The 16,877-nt window shown below is 35.0% G+C and overlaps 2 protein-coding genes across 2 annotated transcripts; both read left to right on the forward strand.

Annotated features, from left to right (window-relative positions):
• The first annotated feature begins 10,340 nt into the window (after positions 1–10,340).
• On the forward strand, positions 10,341–12,708 carry LOC121809501 (protein PSK SIMULATOR 3-like). The gene has a single exon (XM_042210157.1). The coding sequence runs from the start codon at positions 10,771–10,773 to the stop codon at positions 12,457–12,459; it is 1,689 nt and encodes a 562-aa protein (XP_042066091.1). The 5' UTR covers positions 10,341–10,770; the 3' UTR covers positions 12,460–12,708.
• A 1,055-nt stretch (positions 12,709–13,763) lies between these two features.
• LOC121806496 (bet1-like SNARE 1-2) lies at positions 13,764–16,877 on the forward strand. The gene is made up of 6 exons (XM_042206552.1): positions 13,764–14,081; positions 14,827–14,983; positions 15,887–15,943; positions 16,038–16,097; positions 16,196–16,281; positions 16,500–16,877. Exons 1-6 carry the CDS (start codon positions 14,068–14,070, stop codon positions 16,525–16,527), a joined length of 402 nt encoding a protein of 133 aa, XP_042062486.1. The 5' UTR covers positions 13,764–14,067; the 3' UTR covers positions 16,528–16,877.

A 16,877-nucleotide genomic window follows, 5' to 3' on the forward strand; every position in this document is an offset into this window, starting at 1 on the left:
AGAAATTCAACTACTCGAGAGTTACAACATTAATCGAATCCTCAAGCTCAAGGGTGTAATTTGAAATTTAAATTTAATCATGATTTCAGGATAAATAGAGGTGAAAATGTTATATACTTATTTAATTAATTATTTAATTAATTACAACCTTGACCATATTATGTAATACTACACCATATATGTTGTATTATCTCAATCATTCATTGGGTGAACTTTGGATTTGGCTGATATGTCGGTCAATCTATTAGCATAATATTTATAACCTATTTTTATGTTATAAGATCTCCCAATCAAATACAAGCACATGCATGAATAAATAAATTCAGGCACCAGAAAATGTATAAAGATCGTTATTAATTTTGTTGGGTGATAAAATGGGTTCAATTATTTAAGTTAATAGCAATTTTGATTATCTATGATATATATATATGCCACATAAGGTCAGCGTGTGATATATTCTTCTTTTTATTAATTGTCGGAAAAATTCTAAATTTTGGTTGGATACTCATACGGGTGTGTCCTACTACAATTTTAAAAATAAATCGAAAAAATTATAAAGTTTGAATTTATTTGCAAAAACAATTCATAAAGTAAATTTTAAGTGAACTTTTATCTAATATGGCAATCGGAAAATCACACGCGGAACTTATTATCGGTGAATGAACCAACATCATCTATTCATGAAGAGTGAATTTGTGGTTTGATTGAAAACATCAACGATATATTGCATATAGGCAATCAGTTTTTTCGCCGTTGCATGGAAATCCAAACTCTAAGATTTTTCCTAGTGACTTTGACAATTGTGGAACAAAGCTGATGAACAAAATTCCTTTATTTATTCTTTCCCAACGGATTGGGCCTTGTTAGTAAGGTAAAATTATGTGGTCACGCAGTGTTGGGCTTATTGAATGCTTTTTACAAACATAGCCACTATAAATACAAAGGTAAGAATTGTGAAAAATTAAAAGCCAAACGATGCAAAGCCACTATTACTCTACAAGCCTAAAAAAACTAAGACAATATAGAGCCACAAAAATATGCACCAATCTCGCTAACAACAAGACCAACGGCATTGGCGCATAGCCAAAACTCCAAACATCAAAACAAAAACATCAACGCACAACTACGGTTCACTAGACACCGCAACCACGTGGACATTAAAGGATGGTGCCCATGCTTCCCTTTCACGCTAGATCTCTTTATGGATAACTTGGAAGAAAATATGAGCTGGTTGGATGTACGAAACATACTATAGAGAAAAAAATGAACTAATATAAAATTAAAACTGATTTTGAATCTGATGATTTACATATGTTAGATAGGATAGGTGGTGAGGTCGAGATCGACGGATTAGAATTTGATCAAGTTATATGGAAGATAACCGAACCGTTCGGATCAGTTAGCAAATTGTCGTTGCCACTTAATCAAATCAATCCTCAAACCGACTCACGCAATAAAAATATTTATAACTCCCAATTTTGCACAACTTTAACAGTAAAGCGGTAAGTTCGGGGTCGATCCCACAAAGAAGATGATGTGTCGAGTGTGTGAGTAGTGAACAGGGGGTTGGCTGCTGCCACGCTTTAACTTGGAAGTTTTTAACTACTGTTTTTAATCTAGGCAGAATTAAACTAGCTAGCTTGATCAATGGAACTTTAACTACTGGGTCAAGTAAATTGCAGGTAACAGCGGAAAAGTAAATGCGGTGATGTAAACGAAAAAATAAATTCGATTAAACTAAAAACTGAGTACAACGTGAATTTAAACTAAGCTAACACTTCAGAAACTAAGAAAGCGGTAAAAACTGAGAAGAATCTCAGCGGGAAACTTAAGATAACGCTAACAGAAATGAGTATTCTGCAGCGCTCCATTCGGTCACCCTTTTAACTAAACTATCTAAGCTAAGCTAGAGAACTGAACTAAACTAAGCTAGAGAGCTGAACTAAACTAGATAACTAAACTAAGCTAAACTAGACAGAAAGTAAAGTGTCGGATCTCTCTTTTTCTTGTGGTGGCACACCCTCTATTTATAAGCTCGATTCGGCCTCCAGCTGGATAACGATCTTGACAGGGAATATTCGCTAATGCTGAGAATGAGCGACTAATTGATTGCTACGTGCCCTTTCTTCTAGAATGACGACGCTTTTGAGTAACAGATTACTGACTCAGCTCCGTCCTTGCGTCTCATAAGCTAGCACGTATCCCCTTCTAAAACGTCGTCCTTGATAACAGAATGGTGCGCCATATCCAGCTCATTCCCTCACGTGTTCTTCTTCTAGAAGCCAGCGGTCCCCGCCTAACGGCTTGATCATTCCCCTTTGATCAACTCCCCATATTCTTGGCATTTTATCGCCTTTTGTACTTGCTTGATCAGCCAGGCCTTGCTACCTTGGTCAAGTGGCATTTCTGCACATTTAACACTTGTTTTACGCGATAAACCGATCAAGTGGCATACATTTTACCCTTAAACCGATCAATAAGCCCTTTACAGAACTGACCCAATGTTCTCGACAAATTTATTGTGGCTTTAATAATATAACATCAAATTATTAGAATTGGCCCAGCAAGCTAACACTCCACTAAGCATCTGACAAAATTACATTACTTAAAATAAAGTCGATTATTACTAAATCATTTCAAATGCTATAGTAATGATTTCCCATCATTCAATTTGTTTGAGGCGATGCGTCAAATTCGTAATAAGTTTTTGTAAAAAAGTAAGGTAGAAAACGATCAAATCAGTTACTAATTAATAAATAATGGCGTCCTAAATTATATGGGAATAATACGATGAATAATTTGGGACATGGACCTTTAATTTGTTTTTGGGGCTAAGTCTTCTCATAGAATTGGTCCGGTAATTTCAATATTTCATCGATGTTTTTGACCTAGAAATTATAAGGTTTTTTGGTATCTTTTTCTTATCATTTGACAGAGATGTATTGTCAACTTGCTTGTTAATAAAGTTATAAATCAAGAACATTGCTTCGTAGAAATTTTGTTAGTTTGATTTAATAATTGTAATTATAAAATTTTGCTAGGAGTCTTTAGACTGAGTTATTTTGCTTTGAAAATAATTGGCCATTTCGTATAATTAATTTACAGTACAGGTAAAAAAATATGGAGTACTACTATATTGTAGTATTAAAAAATTCAACCTAGTGTATATAGTGTTGATATATACGTATGCGATTTCTTGGTTTTAATCTTCATTCATATATATTAATATTATTGTATGCGCTTTATTTTTTTACTACTTTCTCTCTACGTTTTGACAAAGGTATATTCGTCTTTTTAGTCCTTGGAAATTTTTAAAAGTTTTAATTTAATACCAATTTTTACGCTTAGGTCACGTTAATTTGTACCATATGATTCTTTTTCAATGGTCGAAACATGTGATAAACATCTTTTCTCTTGTAATAATCATATACTATCAATTCACTTTTGGTTTTCAAAGGTGCTTACTGTTGCTATCTTGATTGATTGATGATTAAGGATAAGGATTAATACGTTGATATGAAATTTGTATACAATTTTCAATGGTTTAAGAGATTGACGTGACACGATTCGTTAAACTTTTGAAAATTGGTACAATAATATTATTGAAAATTTTAAATGATAACATATGATATTTGATTTGTAGCAAAAGATTGATCATGATCATTTGAATATTACGATATTTATCAAAATAAGATCTCTTATGCATTTTTATCCTTTTTTTTTATGCAAAATATAAAAAAATGTTCATAATTGCAAATTATAGGATTATGAAATAAAGATTTAGTTTAATTTTAGGGCCTAGGCAAATCGTCCCCCTACTTAATTCTTATTTTATCTCACAAGTCACAACTCATTACTTAAAAATAAAAGTCATACGGTACTAACATGCCGTGTGCTATTAATTTTATACTCTTAAGAATAATTCAATATGAACAAGATCTCCTATTCAAAAGTCATATTTTGCATGCTATATGGAGTAGTAATAAACCTAAGACCATCTAATCATTTGCATTGAAAATAAAAGTAGTACATGAAACTTTGAATAATTTAAAAATAATAAATTATACTATAAATTGATAATTTTTTTCAGCGTCTCTTTCAACATTTCTTTGTATTATATCGTAAAATAACCGACAGTATCATAAGATCATAAGAGGCTTGATTGTATGTCATATGTAGAGATTTTCGAGTTATTATGCCATAAATGAAAATTTAATTTTGATCAATTTTATTAAAGCATCGGACGAGATAATAGCATGTGGAAGAAGCCTGATCATTGATCTAGATCGACTATAATTTAACGTCGGTGTCGATACCGTGTGCCTGTCAGAGTCAGAAACAAGCGGCGCCGTTAACCCCGGCGAATATTCCGTTACAAAGTAGACTGTCTCATTTGTGATTTTATTCTGGTTAAAGCAATTTCCAGACTTTCGGTTTGAAATTAGTTGGATATTTCGGCTCGGCTCGGCTCGGCTCGCGGATCAATATTCATGAATCATGACCCTAGACCGCCACGCGGCGCCTAACTAACTAGCCGACTAGCCAAGCCGAGTCAAATTAACTAGAATCATCTTTATTCCCAGATGAGATCTTATCTTTTCTGTTGCCAGTAAAGCGTGTGTCCACCACGCGCCCCTTATTTATAACCCTATGCCCCATTTTCTCCTAATTCACATTCACACAGCCAGCTCAATTTCCACCCAAAAATCAAAGCTCTAATTTTCACTTCAACAATTAAAATCAAATCCCCTAATTTCCTCAACTTCTAATCGGATATGGAGAACAGAAATCTCTCCGGGCGGCGGAAGCAGCTCAGCCGACTGCAGCGGAGGGCGCCAACGTCGATTCAGATCAATCCTGTCTCGGAGTGGAACGTCGCCATACCGCTTCTATCGCCGTTGGTTCAGTCGCCCAACAATCTCACAGCTGAGATCAAGGCTTGTTCCAGTAGCGGCAAGGAGCCGGCGGTATCTGCCGCTGAGAAGCCGGCGGCGGCGGTGGTGTTAAAGAAGTGGCAACATCCCGCCGCGCCGTTTTGTCATGAACCGACGCCGTTTTTGCCCTTCGTTTGTACAGGAAGCTCCGATAGACGATAATTTTTCTTTTTTCTTTTTTCTTTTTTCTTTTTTCCTCTATTTTAGGGGGCATTTTTGTCAAATATGAAAATTTGCTTTTATTTATCCCTTTATTAGAAATATAAAAGGCGATGCGTGTAGATCAGAAATTCAGATTTAGTTCGCCGATGAATAATTTTGTGCAATAATGTTATTTACGTGAATTTACTTTATGTAAATTGTGTAAGTGTGTAAAGGCATAATTATAATGTATTGCTATTGTTTCCGTATGTTTATCTACAATATAGATGATTTCTAGTAAGTACACAAACTTCTATTTTTTCTGAAATTGCACACAATGTTTTTTCGTCTTGTCATTTTAATTGCTCCAAAATTTATCTAGATAGTATTTTGTTATTTCTGAAGTCCATGGAAAATAATAATGGCATATAGTGCTACTCCTATAAGCCATGTTATTTTGGTTCTGTAGTGTCATTTTCGGCTGCTTTTAGTTTTATTGGCATCAAAATCCGAAATATCTTTAATTCTTTATATCTCTTCTGTCACGTTTTAGCCTTTTATATCTTACTAGTATCGTGCCTTTGCTATGCACAGATTAATATGTTTTTAAAATATTGATTTTGAATTTTATATTAATTAATTAAAATTAAAATTAAAATCAATATTAACAATGAACCATATGAGTAACAATTTTAGTTATATGAGAATAAAAATCTATACAAATCGACATTGAAGCATAATAAAGTTGAAACAAATCACATAATATAATGTTTAAACATTAAATCATGGAGTAGGAAGATAAAAATCTATCACAATAAAGAATTAAACACAATGGATAATTACTCGTCATTTTTAAAACTTCTTTATACACTACTACATTAACTTTAAAATTAAAATAAACTTCATCATTATAAACTAAAACTACAATAAAATAAGGAGCAAAATCAACTTGCAATGCACAAAATCAATAATCAATATGTATAGCTACTTTCGCCTAACAATTTGTATAGTTTTCAATAAAATTAAAGACAAATTAAATATATATCTAATCATTACTATTGAAAAAAAATTATAATTATTAAAAATAAAAAGAAAGAAAATGGTGGTAACATCAATCTAAAAAAGAATACATATTAACGAATAAAAATGGACGGAAAGAAACCAAAAATATAACTAAAAAGGAAGAAATACCAATAAGTTCATATAATATTAAAAACAAATACGATGTTGCATCAAAATTGATATATAAAAATGAATAAAAAAACAAAAAATATAATTAAGAAAAATGTTAAGAAAATTTTTTTTAATAAAATGAAATGGATCGAAAATATAATTAAAAATAATGATTTCAGGCATTTTCTGATTACCTATCGTAATTTGCGATAATCCAAAGTAAAACAGGTAATATACAAATACTTTTTAAAATATCTTTAATTTTGATTCCCACCTTTATACCTTCATTGTAAAACCTTCAAATCACTCCACTTAGGCTTTCATAATTCACACGATTTTAGCTGTCCTTTACTTTTACATTTTTAATTTAATACAATTTTTTAAATTAAATGATAATCTTGTAAATTTCTCTAAAACTCCCCCAAAGCTCTCCTTTTATATATTGGATAGATATGTAGCGTAATAAATTTTTCTTATCCTCTATGAGAAGCCATGTCTACTTGCCTTTTTAAAAGATAATTAATCGATTGATTTAACTGAAATTATGTGACAATGATTTTAAAATGCTCTTTCGTTGCAGTATTTTTACGTACTGGTTTAAGATAAAGTAAATTTCTGATATTTTTATTGTTGTTCCTATTTTAATTTGTTTCTGCAATGCAAATTTACCTTTCTTTAGCTTAAGTGTTTTGCACCACATAAAAAAACTTATTATTTTAAAATTTAATAATTTAGTTCGTGTGTGATTATATTAATTACAATATAACACGTATTGCACGTCTAATAATTTATATAAATAAATAAATTAAACACGCATAGAACTCCTTATGATATGATTTCATTTCACCACATAAAGGGGAAAAAATCAAAATAGAGTATTGGGTCGAATATGGCAAGGGAAAAATGAATGGAAGATCCAGCCCAAAATTTGTGTGGTTATTTATATTTTTCACGTTGTGTATTTTCAATTTTCCACATACGGAGTATATTTTTGTTATGAGCTGTTCGTCTATCTATAGATTGTAATTTGTAAGAAAATTAAATAAACTTATAAAATAGATGATATATTTAGTTAGAAGGATTTGAACCAACATATATACTAGTACTAATACAATCTGTTTATATCGAAAAAAACACATACCCACATTAGCATTTGATTAAATTATGGTTTATCTCATACTTTTATAGTAGTATTTTATAACGTGAATGACAAATCATGAAGTTGAAAAAATTCTCAAATAATTCTTAGTTTCTTAAATTAAAAATGACGTCGTTTAGTCGTCCACCACATCGTCATATTAATACATATTTACGTCATTATTCAATATTCATTGTCAACACCAAAATTTTACACACACGCACCAATTTAGCATCAAATTTGCATTCAAAAAAGTTTTCATTGGACAATTGAGAAATATTTTAGACTTTATGATTTATCGTTCAAATTTTGAAAAGCATAGGAAAAAATCAGACTTAAAAAAAAACTTCATGATTTTATAAACAAATAAACATTCTTTTTGTACTCAATCTTTTTCCAACAGTCCTAATTTTTATTTTATAGGGGTCTATTAACAAAAATTAGTCGGATCCTTTTTTTGGTAAACATGACCCATCATTTTATCTCTCATTTTTTTGCTCTCTTTAATATATTCACACAATTAACACTACCTATTTTTTCCTCCATCTAATACTTATCGATTTATATTAAATATGTATAAATAATTATCAACAATATTAATTAGTGCGTACTATATTTTATTTTACCACGTAATTTGGCCTATTTTTATATATCGTTCACTCGTTGCAATATTAAGTAGACAGAGGTAATATTAGAGCGTATAAACTAAGTATTTTGATTGTACGCGTTCCCCTTCAATTCCAACTTTTTTACTTACCCCAAAATAGGATATAAAACACCAAAACAAACTAATACAATAAACTGTTAGGTTGTTTTTTATCAGGTGTTTTTTTGTGGAGATGTTGTTGGCCCTATCCACACAAATATAAAAGAAAATTAATTGAATTAGAACTATAGGCTTTACAAGGTGTAGCTGGTAACACACACACACACACAGTCATGACCAGCTCCAACTATTTAGGTCTAAGTCTAACACGTTTATCCTTTTTGTCATTAGTTCTTGTAATTACCACAACAAAGTCACCAACTCCAACTATCTTGCTCATTTTTTTCTTGACATTTTGGATTAGTTTCCATCTGCAAAGTTGTCTTCTTCTTCACACTATAACGTGTAAAAGAAATTATAATTGTGTACGTGGCATATAATTATGCATCAAAACATAAATCATGATCAATAATTACTCAAATAATGCGAGTTCTCGTTAATTGATTTAGCAAGTGGGCATGGAGGAGCAAAGAAAGACAAAAGTGAAGATTAAAATAAAATAAAATAAAAAAAAATTGTCATCATGAATCTGCTGGGTTTTTGAATGTGCAGAACTTTACCAGGTTATTATTGCATTTTGACTTGCCAACTTACTTTGTTAGTACATCTATTTAAGGATGTTTCAACCAAAATGTGTACTTGTACTCCATTTCATTATTTTCATGTCTCACCACTGCACTAGTGCACTTTATAGTATGTCTATATATAGGATAAGGAAAAAATGAAATACAAATGGGGGTGATGGAATTTCATTGGAATTCACTAATCTAATTTATCATAATGAAAAATAATCCTGACACTCACCACTCCAACTTCACAGTGACTGATAGGGGCTCGGAGAGTGCAACCATTAACGACATTGATCGAGCCATTGACGAGGGTGACCGAGAGGAGATAGCTGCGCAAGAGAACGGAAGTGACATACGCGACGACGAAGATCCCGGGCATGCAGACGACGAGCCTAGCGTCGAGCTGCCAAGACCGCAACCAAGGGAAGCTAAGTCTCGACCAAGGAGGAACGCGGGACACCCGGCTCATTTCAAAGACTTCGTCATGGAATAGATAGATATCAATATTGTGTATTTTATCCGTTTCCTTTTATTTCAGTATTTTATTTCCTTTTGGATAATTGGATTTATTAGGATAGATTTACTAAATTTTTTCGGGTTTTCTTCTTGATTCTTTCCCAAATCGTAAAGTCGAATCAAGTAGGGTTGCGATCCTATAAATGATAGGATCCATTAGAGAGTCAAATATCGAGAATTATGAAATAAAGTTTCAGTTTCTCGAAACCCTAATTTAAACCTAGTTGCCGCTAGGTTTTGTTTTCTCTCTCACGTCCAAATTCATTCCAACCCCGGTGCTCTCTTCTTGATAGCAAGTAACAATACTAAACCACTAATTTAGTCTAAAACCAACACAAACAAGACCAAACAAACTTGCAACTATTTTGTTTACAAATACTTGCATTTTATATTAAACCGAATGAACAAGCACTCTTGCACAACCAATAATCTTGTTTTTTTTCAAAAATATTTTTGGTACGTCTAAAAAAATTAGTCTATTTAGTTTTTGGATAAAATTTCGTATTTGCCCTTTTCCAGCCAATTTGGTATAAACAAATACTCCTACACAATTACTACATCTATTTGACGAAACTAAATTGAACTGATAACCGACGATTTTGGACATAACTATATGTTCAAAAAAAGTCAAATTAGCAATTAATTACTCGATTCGATTCTGATTACATCAAATTTTTTTTCCTTTAAACAAGAAACCTAAAGTAATGAAACATTTATAGCACTTTATTAAACCTAAAAATATTTAATGAGTGAGATTTTTGACAACTCACGTGTGGTTTCTCAAATAAAAAATAACGCGTGAAGTAATAAATACATCTTACCTTCGAATAATAAAAACATGAAATTCACTTAGAAATTTAACATAAATAAATAGAAAAACTAAAATAATGAACCTTTGGGCTAGGGCGTTCGCATTCAAATTCTCCATTGTGTTCATCAATGCTCACCAAATACTCATTGATATTTATTATTTTGACTCAATTTTGAATTTTCTTTTCCAAAAGAAATAAAATAGGCAATTATATAAGTCAAGGGGTATCCCCACACAAATTCTTAGTCAGAATAAAAAAGTTAATAATTCCAAAAATAAAAAGTTAAATAACCTAATGCAACAAACAATGAAAGTTGCAGTCTTGCAGACCTCAAACTTTGAACTACTGAGCCATCTTTCTCTCCAAACTGCTCTTACCTTTTTCAAAAATAGGCACTACAAATCTGCCCGCACACTCACACACACTATTGGGAAACTCGTGAAATCAAATCCACTCCCTAATACTTTTTCCCTCCATTCTTTTCCCTTTTGCATTCTGTTTTTTCACTGAGCAATGAATGTGCCCTTCACCGTTTGAACATATCCAAGAATTTGTAATTCCTGGAAACCCTTTTCTTTTTAATGCTTTTGTGTTGGAAATTGGGCTAAAGAAGCAATTTTTTTGTCTCCCCTTTTTTTTCATTTTGGAGTTCATTTGATTGTTGCAATGGATAATTGCTAGTCAGATCTGAGACTTCATTTGGTGAGAGGTGAATTCAGAGATGGTGGCTGAGGCTTGGATTTTGAGGATGGGGAATCAGGTGAGTAGCAATTTAAAGCATGCTTTGTATTCTGATAGTAATTCCACAAAGAAGAAAGAAAATCCTCCACAAGAGAGGCAGATTATTGGTATTCTGTCGTTTGAAGTTGCTAATGTGATGTCCAAGATTATGAATTTGCACAAGACTTTGTCTGATAATGAGGTGTCTAGACTTAAAAATGAAATCTTGAGATCTGAAGGGATTAGAACCCTAGTTTCCAGTGATGAAAACCAGCTTCTAGAGCTAGCCCTTGTGGAGAAACTCGATGATTTGAATCGAATTGCTGGTGTAGTTTCGAGGTTAGGGAGGAAATGCAGCATCCCTGCGTTGCAGGGGTTTGAGCATGTGTATGGGGATGTGGTTTCTGGGGTGATTAATGTTGGGGAGCTGAGTTTCTTGGTGAAGGACATGGATGGGATGATGAGGAAGATGGAGAGGTACGTGAACACGACCGTGACCTTGTATAGCGAGATGGAGGTGATGAACGAGCTGGAATCCGCCACCAAGAAGTTCCGAGAGAATCAGCTCGAGGAGAGTAGGAAGGCCTTTGAGCAGAAGCTAGTGTGGCAGAGGCAGGATGTCAAGCATTTGAAGGATGTCTCGTTGTGGAACCAGACGTTTGATAAGGCGGTGGAGCTCCTGGTACGGACCGTGTGCACAGTTTATGCTCGGATACACCTTGTGTTCGGAGATGGCCTTGCTCAAGCCGGCTCTATAGGGAGCTCGCAACGTTTGCAGCAGTTGGATGTAGTAAGCACGAGTTTGATAAAGCACGCATCGGGTAGAAGTCAATCTAGGGCATTTGTGAATGAGAAATTGGGGAAGAGGGCTGTTGGTGCTAGGCCTAAAGCAAGGGGGCAGAAGGGGGAACGCGAGTTTGGGGCCGAAGACTTCAACTTTGTGTGTGGGATCGGGCCGGGGAGGATGTTCTTGGATTGTTTGAGCCTGAGCAGCTCTGCCTCCAAGGTTGATGCTGATGCTGATAGCTACGATGATCAATGTAGTCAGGTTTCAAACACTTTAAGTGTTGCAAACAGCGCGGTTCCTCTGAGTAGTTTGCTCCGTCCCATCAACAGTGAGCGCGTGATTGGACAGCCAAAGAGGCGGCTGCTGGTGGAGGCGCCTCCCAACACAGTCGGGGGCTCAGCACTAGGCTTGCACTACGCGAACGTGATCATCATCATCGAGAAACTGCTCTGCTATCCGCATTTAGTGGGCGAGGAGGCCAGGGATGATCTGTACCAGATGCTCCCGACGAGCCTGAGAAGGACTCTCAAGTTGAAACTGAGGCCCTACTCGAAGAACCTGGCCATCTACGACGCGCCATTGGCACACGACTGGAGGGAGAGGCTGGAGGGGATGCTGAGGTGGCTCGGCCCCCTGGCACACAACACGATCAAGTGGCAGAGCGAGAGGAACTTTGAGCAGCAGCAGCAAATTGTGACGAGGACTAACGTGCTGCTTCTGCAGACATTGTGCTATGCTGACCGGGGCAGGACCGAGGAGGCCATCTGCGACCTCCTCGTTGGCCTGAACTACATATGCCGGTACGAACAGCAGCAGAAAGCGCTGTTGGACTGCGCGAGCAGCTTTGATTTCGAGGACTGCGTGGAGTGGCAGCTGCAGGCTCAGGCTTCGTTTCAGGCTTGAATCTTTTTCGATTGTTAGACGATATTGGTGGGTAGTTTTGGAAAATTTGTTTGTGGCTTATGGTAGCTTAGATTAAGTTTATGATTATATTTGTAGGAGTTTGTGAATAGGAGGACATAAAATGGAACAAGTCCTTGCATCTGTTGATGGTTATGTGATTTGATTGTAGTAACAAATTTGGGGTACATAATTTTATCAAGCTGAAGTTTCCTTATGTGAATGAAAGCAGTTGGAAGTACAAGTTTTTTATGTGGTTTAAGCCGATAAATAAATTAAATCCTCTGGTCTGCCACCTGGGTTCGAGATGCTTCTACGGAAAATCGTATCATTTTTGGAGATGATACACCAAACGTTGGGCATTAGTCGTGACGTAGACTCCAATATTTTTATTTTTTGCTTCTAAGTTTTACTACTCCACTTTAATTTTGATTACATTGTTCTGCAAAACACAGGATCTCATACATCCAATAAGGTTTGACCGTGCAATCATGACTTGATCTGTGCTCACAGATTTGTGTTTTTCACTTAATAATATCTCTCTGGATGAATTTTGCACTTTCTTTAGTGTTTGTTTTCTTGCATCCAATTCTCAAGTATTTATAGATGGTTTGGACATTCTTGAAGCTTCCACAATAAATGAATTTCAATTTTCAACCCTCAAAACACTTGAAATTGAAATATGAACCGTCTCATCTCATCTCATCTCATGTGCTCTCCAACACTCTCCATGTGCCGGTATACTCTAAGAGCATACACCATTTAGGAGCTAATCCCAAAGTTGTCTTTGGACAGTGAACTTATCAGTTAATTCACTAGACTGAGATTTCAACTTGCTAAAGAGTGCAAATATTCTAACACAAAATTTAACCTTACCATGCTATGACTTAAATTAATTGATTTCTACATGTTGATAGCAGTGGTTTGCTACTCCCAGACTTCCTTTTCTTCTACACTATCTTTACAAGGTTTATTAAAAGGAGTTTGGTTATTTCCAACTAAGAATAGGAATTATCTAGATTTTAACATCTAATCAATTCACTGACTATTTTATTTTCCTCCCAAATTATCCAAGCCCCTTGGCCTAGCGGTAAAGGGCGCTTAGATACCGCGTCCATCCTGGAGGTCACGAGTTCGACCCCTGGGAGGCCCAACTTGTAAGACGCTTTTACTACTTGTTTGTACTCAATCAGACAACGAAGCGCGTCTCGGTGGTAAGACGCTTCACCTCCGGGTCCGAGTCACTTCGGGGTTGATCCTCCTTTAAAAAAAAAAAAACTTTATAGTAGTGCTTAGAAAATAGAAAGTTCACTTGAGATGGAGAGGGAGTGAGAATTACTGGCGTTTTTTACCTTAAAAAGGGAAAGGAAAACAATTTCAACTGGAACTGTATATAACTGCAGTAGGATAAGCCGTAGAGAGTGCGCTCTAGAGAATTGTACTCCCGCAAAACTAATAGGTGCAATGCGCCGTAGCGTACAACTCATTCCATGATTCAAAATTTTGTGAAGCAGAGGATTATCGATTTCACTGCTAAATTTCATTAGATCTGCAGATTCCACTTAATTTCTCCATTCCTTGTGCGATTTGCTGTTGTTCAATCCTGTTATCATGAGTTACAGAAGGTCAGTGTTATTTCTGCATCAATGCGTATTTAGTTATGCATTCACAATCATTTTCAAATTAAATCTAGTTTCGGATATCAATACCTAGAATTCTTTTTATCTGTAGATTTGATTGTGTAGTTTTTAAGCCACTAGACCTGATGCAATTGGAATTTAGGGCTTGTGATTGTTTGGGTTTTATCTGAAAAGAGTGAAGCGTTTTTAATGGACTATTCCTAAACTCCAAATCATAAATCCATGCATTATGATTCCCATTTGTTTTGCCAAGATAGGCCTGTGACTATGCTTGTACGCTTTCCTTTTTTGAATTTGAATGAATCGGAAAACAGAAAGAAGTCGGATTAAGGGTTTTGAAATGATTTACTATGTATGCTAGTAACTCATGTTTGATGTGAAACTGAACATATGTAGGAAGAGGTAGGCTAACATAAGTACAATACAGATAACATAGCTGAATTCGGCAATCATGTGACCTAGAGATCATGCCAGTAAGTATCTTATAGAATAATTATTGATTAGCTTCAGAGATAATTCCATAGCCATGACATGAGGATGGGCACACGCACTATTTGTCTGGTCTTCCATCTCTAATTTGGAGCAGAAGATCCCTTCCAACAGGATCTTTGTTTGCAATGTGGTTTTGATGCCTGTCAGGCATGCTTGTGCAATAAAACAAATGAAAAGATTGACTTATATGTTGCATTTTTTGCTACTGTTGAATTCTCATGAAGTTATAATTTCACAGGGACCATAGAGGCTCGAGGTCTGCACTTTTTGATAACATGGACGCCCTTGAAGCAGGTGGACTCAAGACCTCTTCATCATATTCAAGTGGCATGGATGATCATGAAAACGAGAAAACTGTGGATAGTTTGCACGATAGAGTCAGCTTCCTGAAACGAGTGAGAACCACCTTCCTAAACGACTTGTTATTAATATGCTTATGTATGTTACTCGGTGGTGGTGGTGGTGCTGGTGCTATATTGTCATCAATTTCATTGTGCACATTTTGACACCAATGTGTTAGCAATTGAACTGAATTCAAGAGATGATGGATCCAATCTTCACGTTGAGCATCAAATCTTGTAAAAGCTATTGCATTTTGGCTTGGAAAACTGGACCATTATCAATTGATGGTATTCTAATTGCACTATCTTATCACATCATATTGTTAATCCTCTATAGCGAGCTGAAAATGTGCTGAACAGTTGAAAAGATCTAATTTTCCAGCTATGCTCTATACACGTGGTCGTACATGGGGATTCTTATTTAACTAGCAATATTGTTGGAGTTCAATGCAAACTGTGGTTTTGTGGCATAAATGCTGGTACTGTTGTTGGTCATAGTTGGTCTTGATGAATATTCAGTTTCATAGGATATATTGATAAAAAATTTGTTGCAACACATCAAGTATGGAACTCAGATAGAAGAATTCACTGACTGAACTTTAAAAATTCAGAGCTGGGTAATCAAGCAATGGTTATTATGTACACTACAATATTTTAAGAAATATAGATTCAATCCTATTAGGCTGTCATCACTCTTGCATATACATAACTCTGATATGCCAATGAGAATTCACGAATGTCAGGAAGAAAATTACTAAGCTATTTTATTCATAACCTACATGTTTGTTATGTCTGTATGCTCTCGAAGTTTCTTCAGCTAATAAACTCTTATTGCTAACTATAGAAGTTAAACTAACAATCCAGCTTAGCAGTAGGGTTACATGGAATGTTTGAGTTGTATATCTGGTATGGGAAATTTGATTAACATTATTATCTCTTTACTGGCGCTTGTGGCAGTTGACGGGAGACATACATGAGGAGGTGGAGACTCACAACCGTATGCTAGATAGGATGGTATGTAAGTTCATGGATGCATTAAGGAAGATTTGAACACTTTCTTGCTGTAAAATTGTTCTTATCTTTTTGGTTGCCTTTTATAACTAATAAGGGCAATGAGATGGATGCATCAAGAGGAATTATGTCAGGAACAATGGATCGTTTTAAAATGGTAGGCTTAATGGATCCTTGTAGTTCTATATTTTTCTAAATCATCCATTCCATTTAATGTTTAGCTTTCCTAAAGTCTGGTTTCATGATCTTCTCTAGGTGTTTGAAAAGAAATCGAATAAGACAATCTGCAAACTTGCAGGATATTTTGTGATTTCTTTCTTTGTGCTGTATTATGGGATTAGGTGAGCATCTATCTCTTGAATCTACCATTTCTTTCACCATGTGTGATTTTTAAGAAAACAATTCCTTTGGTTCCCTTAGGTTGTACTGTACACATTGTCACTTTCACCTAACACCTTCACAAGTCATTGGATTCTGCCACATGCTATAAAAAACGATAGATCAAAGGATTAGGCAAAGATGGGTGCTGCTTGATGCTGATCACTCCTTTGTTTTGCAGGATTCTCCTGTATTACCTTTATGGTTAATGCAGGATTGCAATGTCGTACACAAGTTCTGCTGTGTTCATTTTCGTGATGATCTCCAAACGAGGAATCCAGTGCCATGCAATCTCTGTTACATACTACGAAGTCATGCCTAAGGATAGGTATTTGCAATTCTGATCTCGTAGCTCCATCCATTAAACTACATGTTACCATACAATTTTAGAACATAGCTTTTTTGGGTACATCAGCATCGTAGATACGATGTTAGTCACTGGCTCGAGTAAATATATTCTTTTCACCCTCATTCCTATTCTCCATACTATATATACTGGAGTAATACACAGTGTTACTATTTCCTGCAAAACAGCCCATTATATGATTTTTCTTGGTAA

Source organism: Salvia splendens, chromosome 6 (genome assembly GCF_004379255.2).
Source record: "Salvia splendens isolate huo1 chromosome 6, SspV2, whole genome shotgun sequence".
Classification (NCBI taxonomy): Eukaryota; Viridiplantae; Streptophyta; class Magnoliopsida; order Lamiales; family Lamiaceae; genus Salvia; species Salvia splendens.

Coding starts and splice junctions, on each gene's coding strand:
- LOC121809501 (XM_042210157.1), top strand. CDS start 10,771: ATGGTGGCTGAGGCTTGGATTTTGAGGATGGGGAATCAGGTGAGTAGC.
- LOC121806496 (XM_042206552.1), top strand. Junction 14,984..15,886: donor GAGTCAGCTTCCTGAAACGA/GTGAGAACCACC, acceptor CGCTTGTGGCAG/TTGACGGGAGACATACATGA. Junction 15,944..16,037: donor ACCGTATGCTAGATAGGATG/GTATGTAAGTTC, acceptor ATAACTAATAAG/GGCAATGAGATGGATGCATC.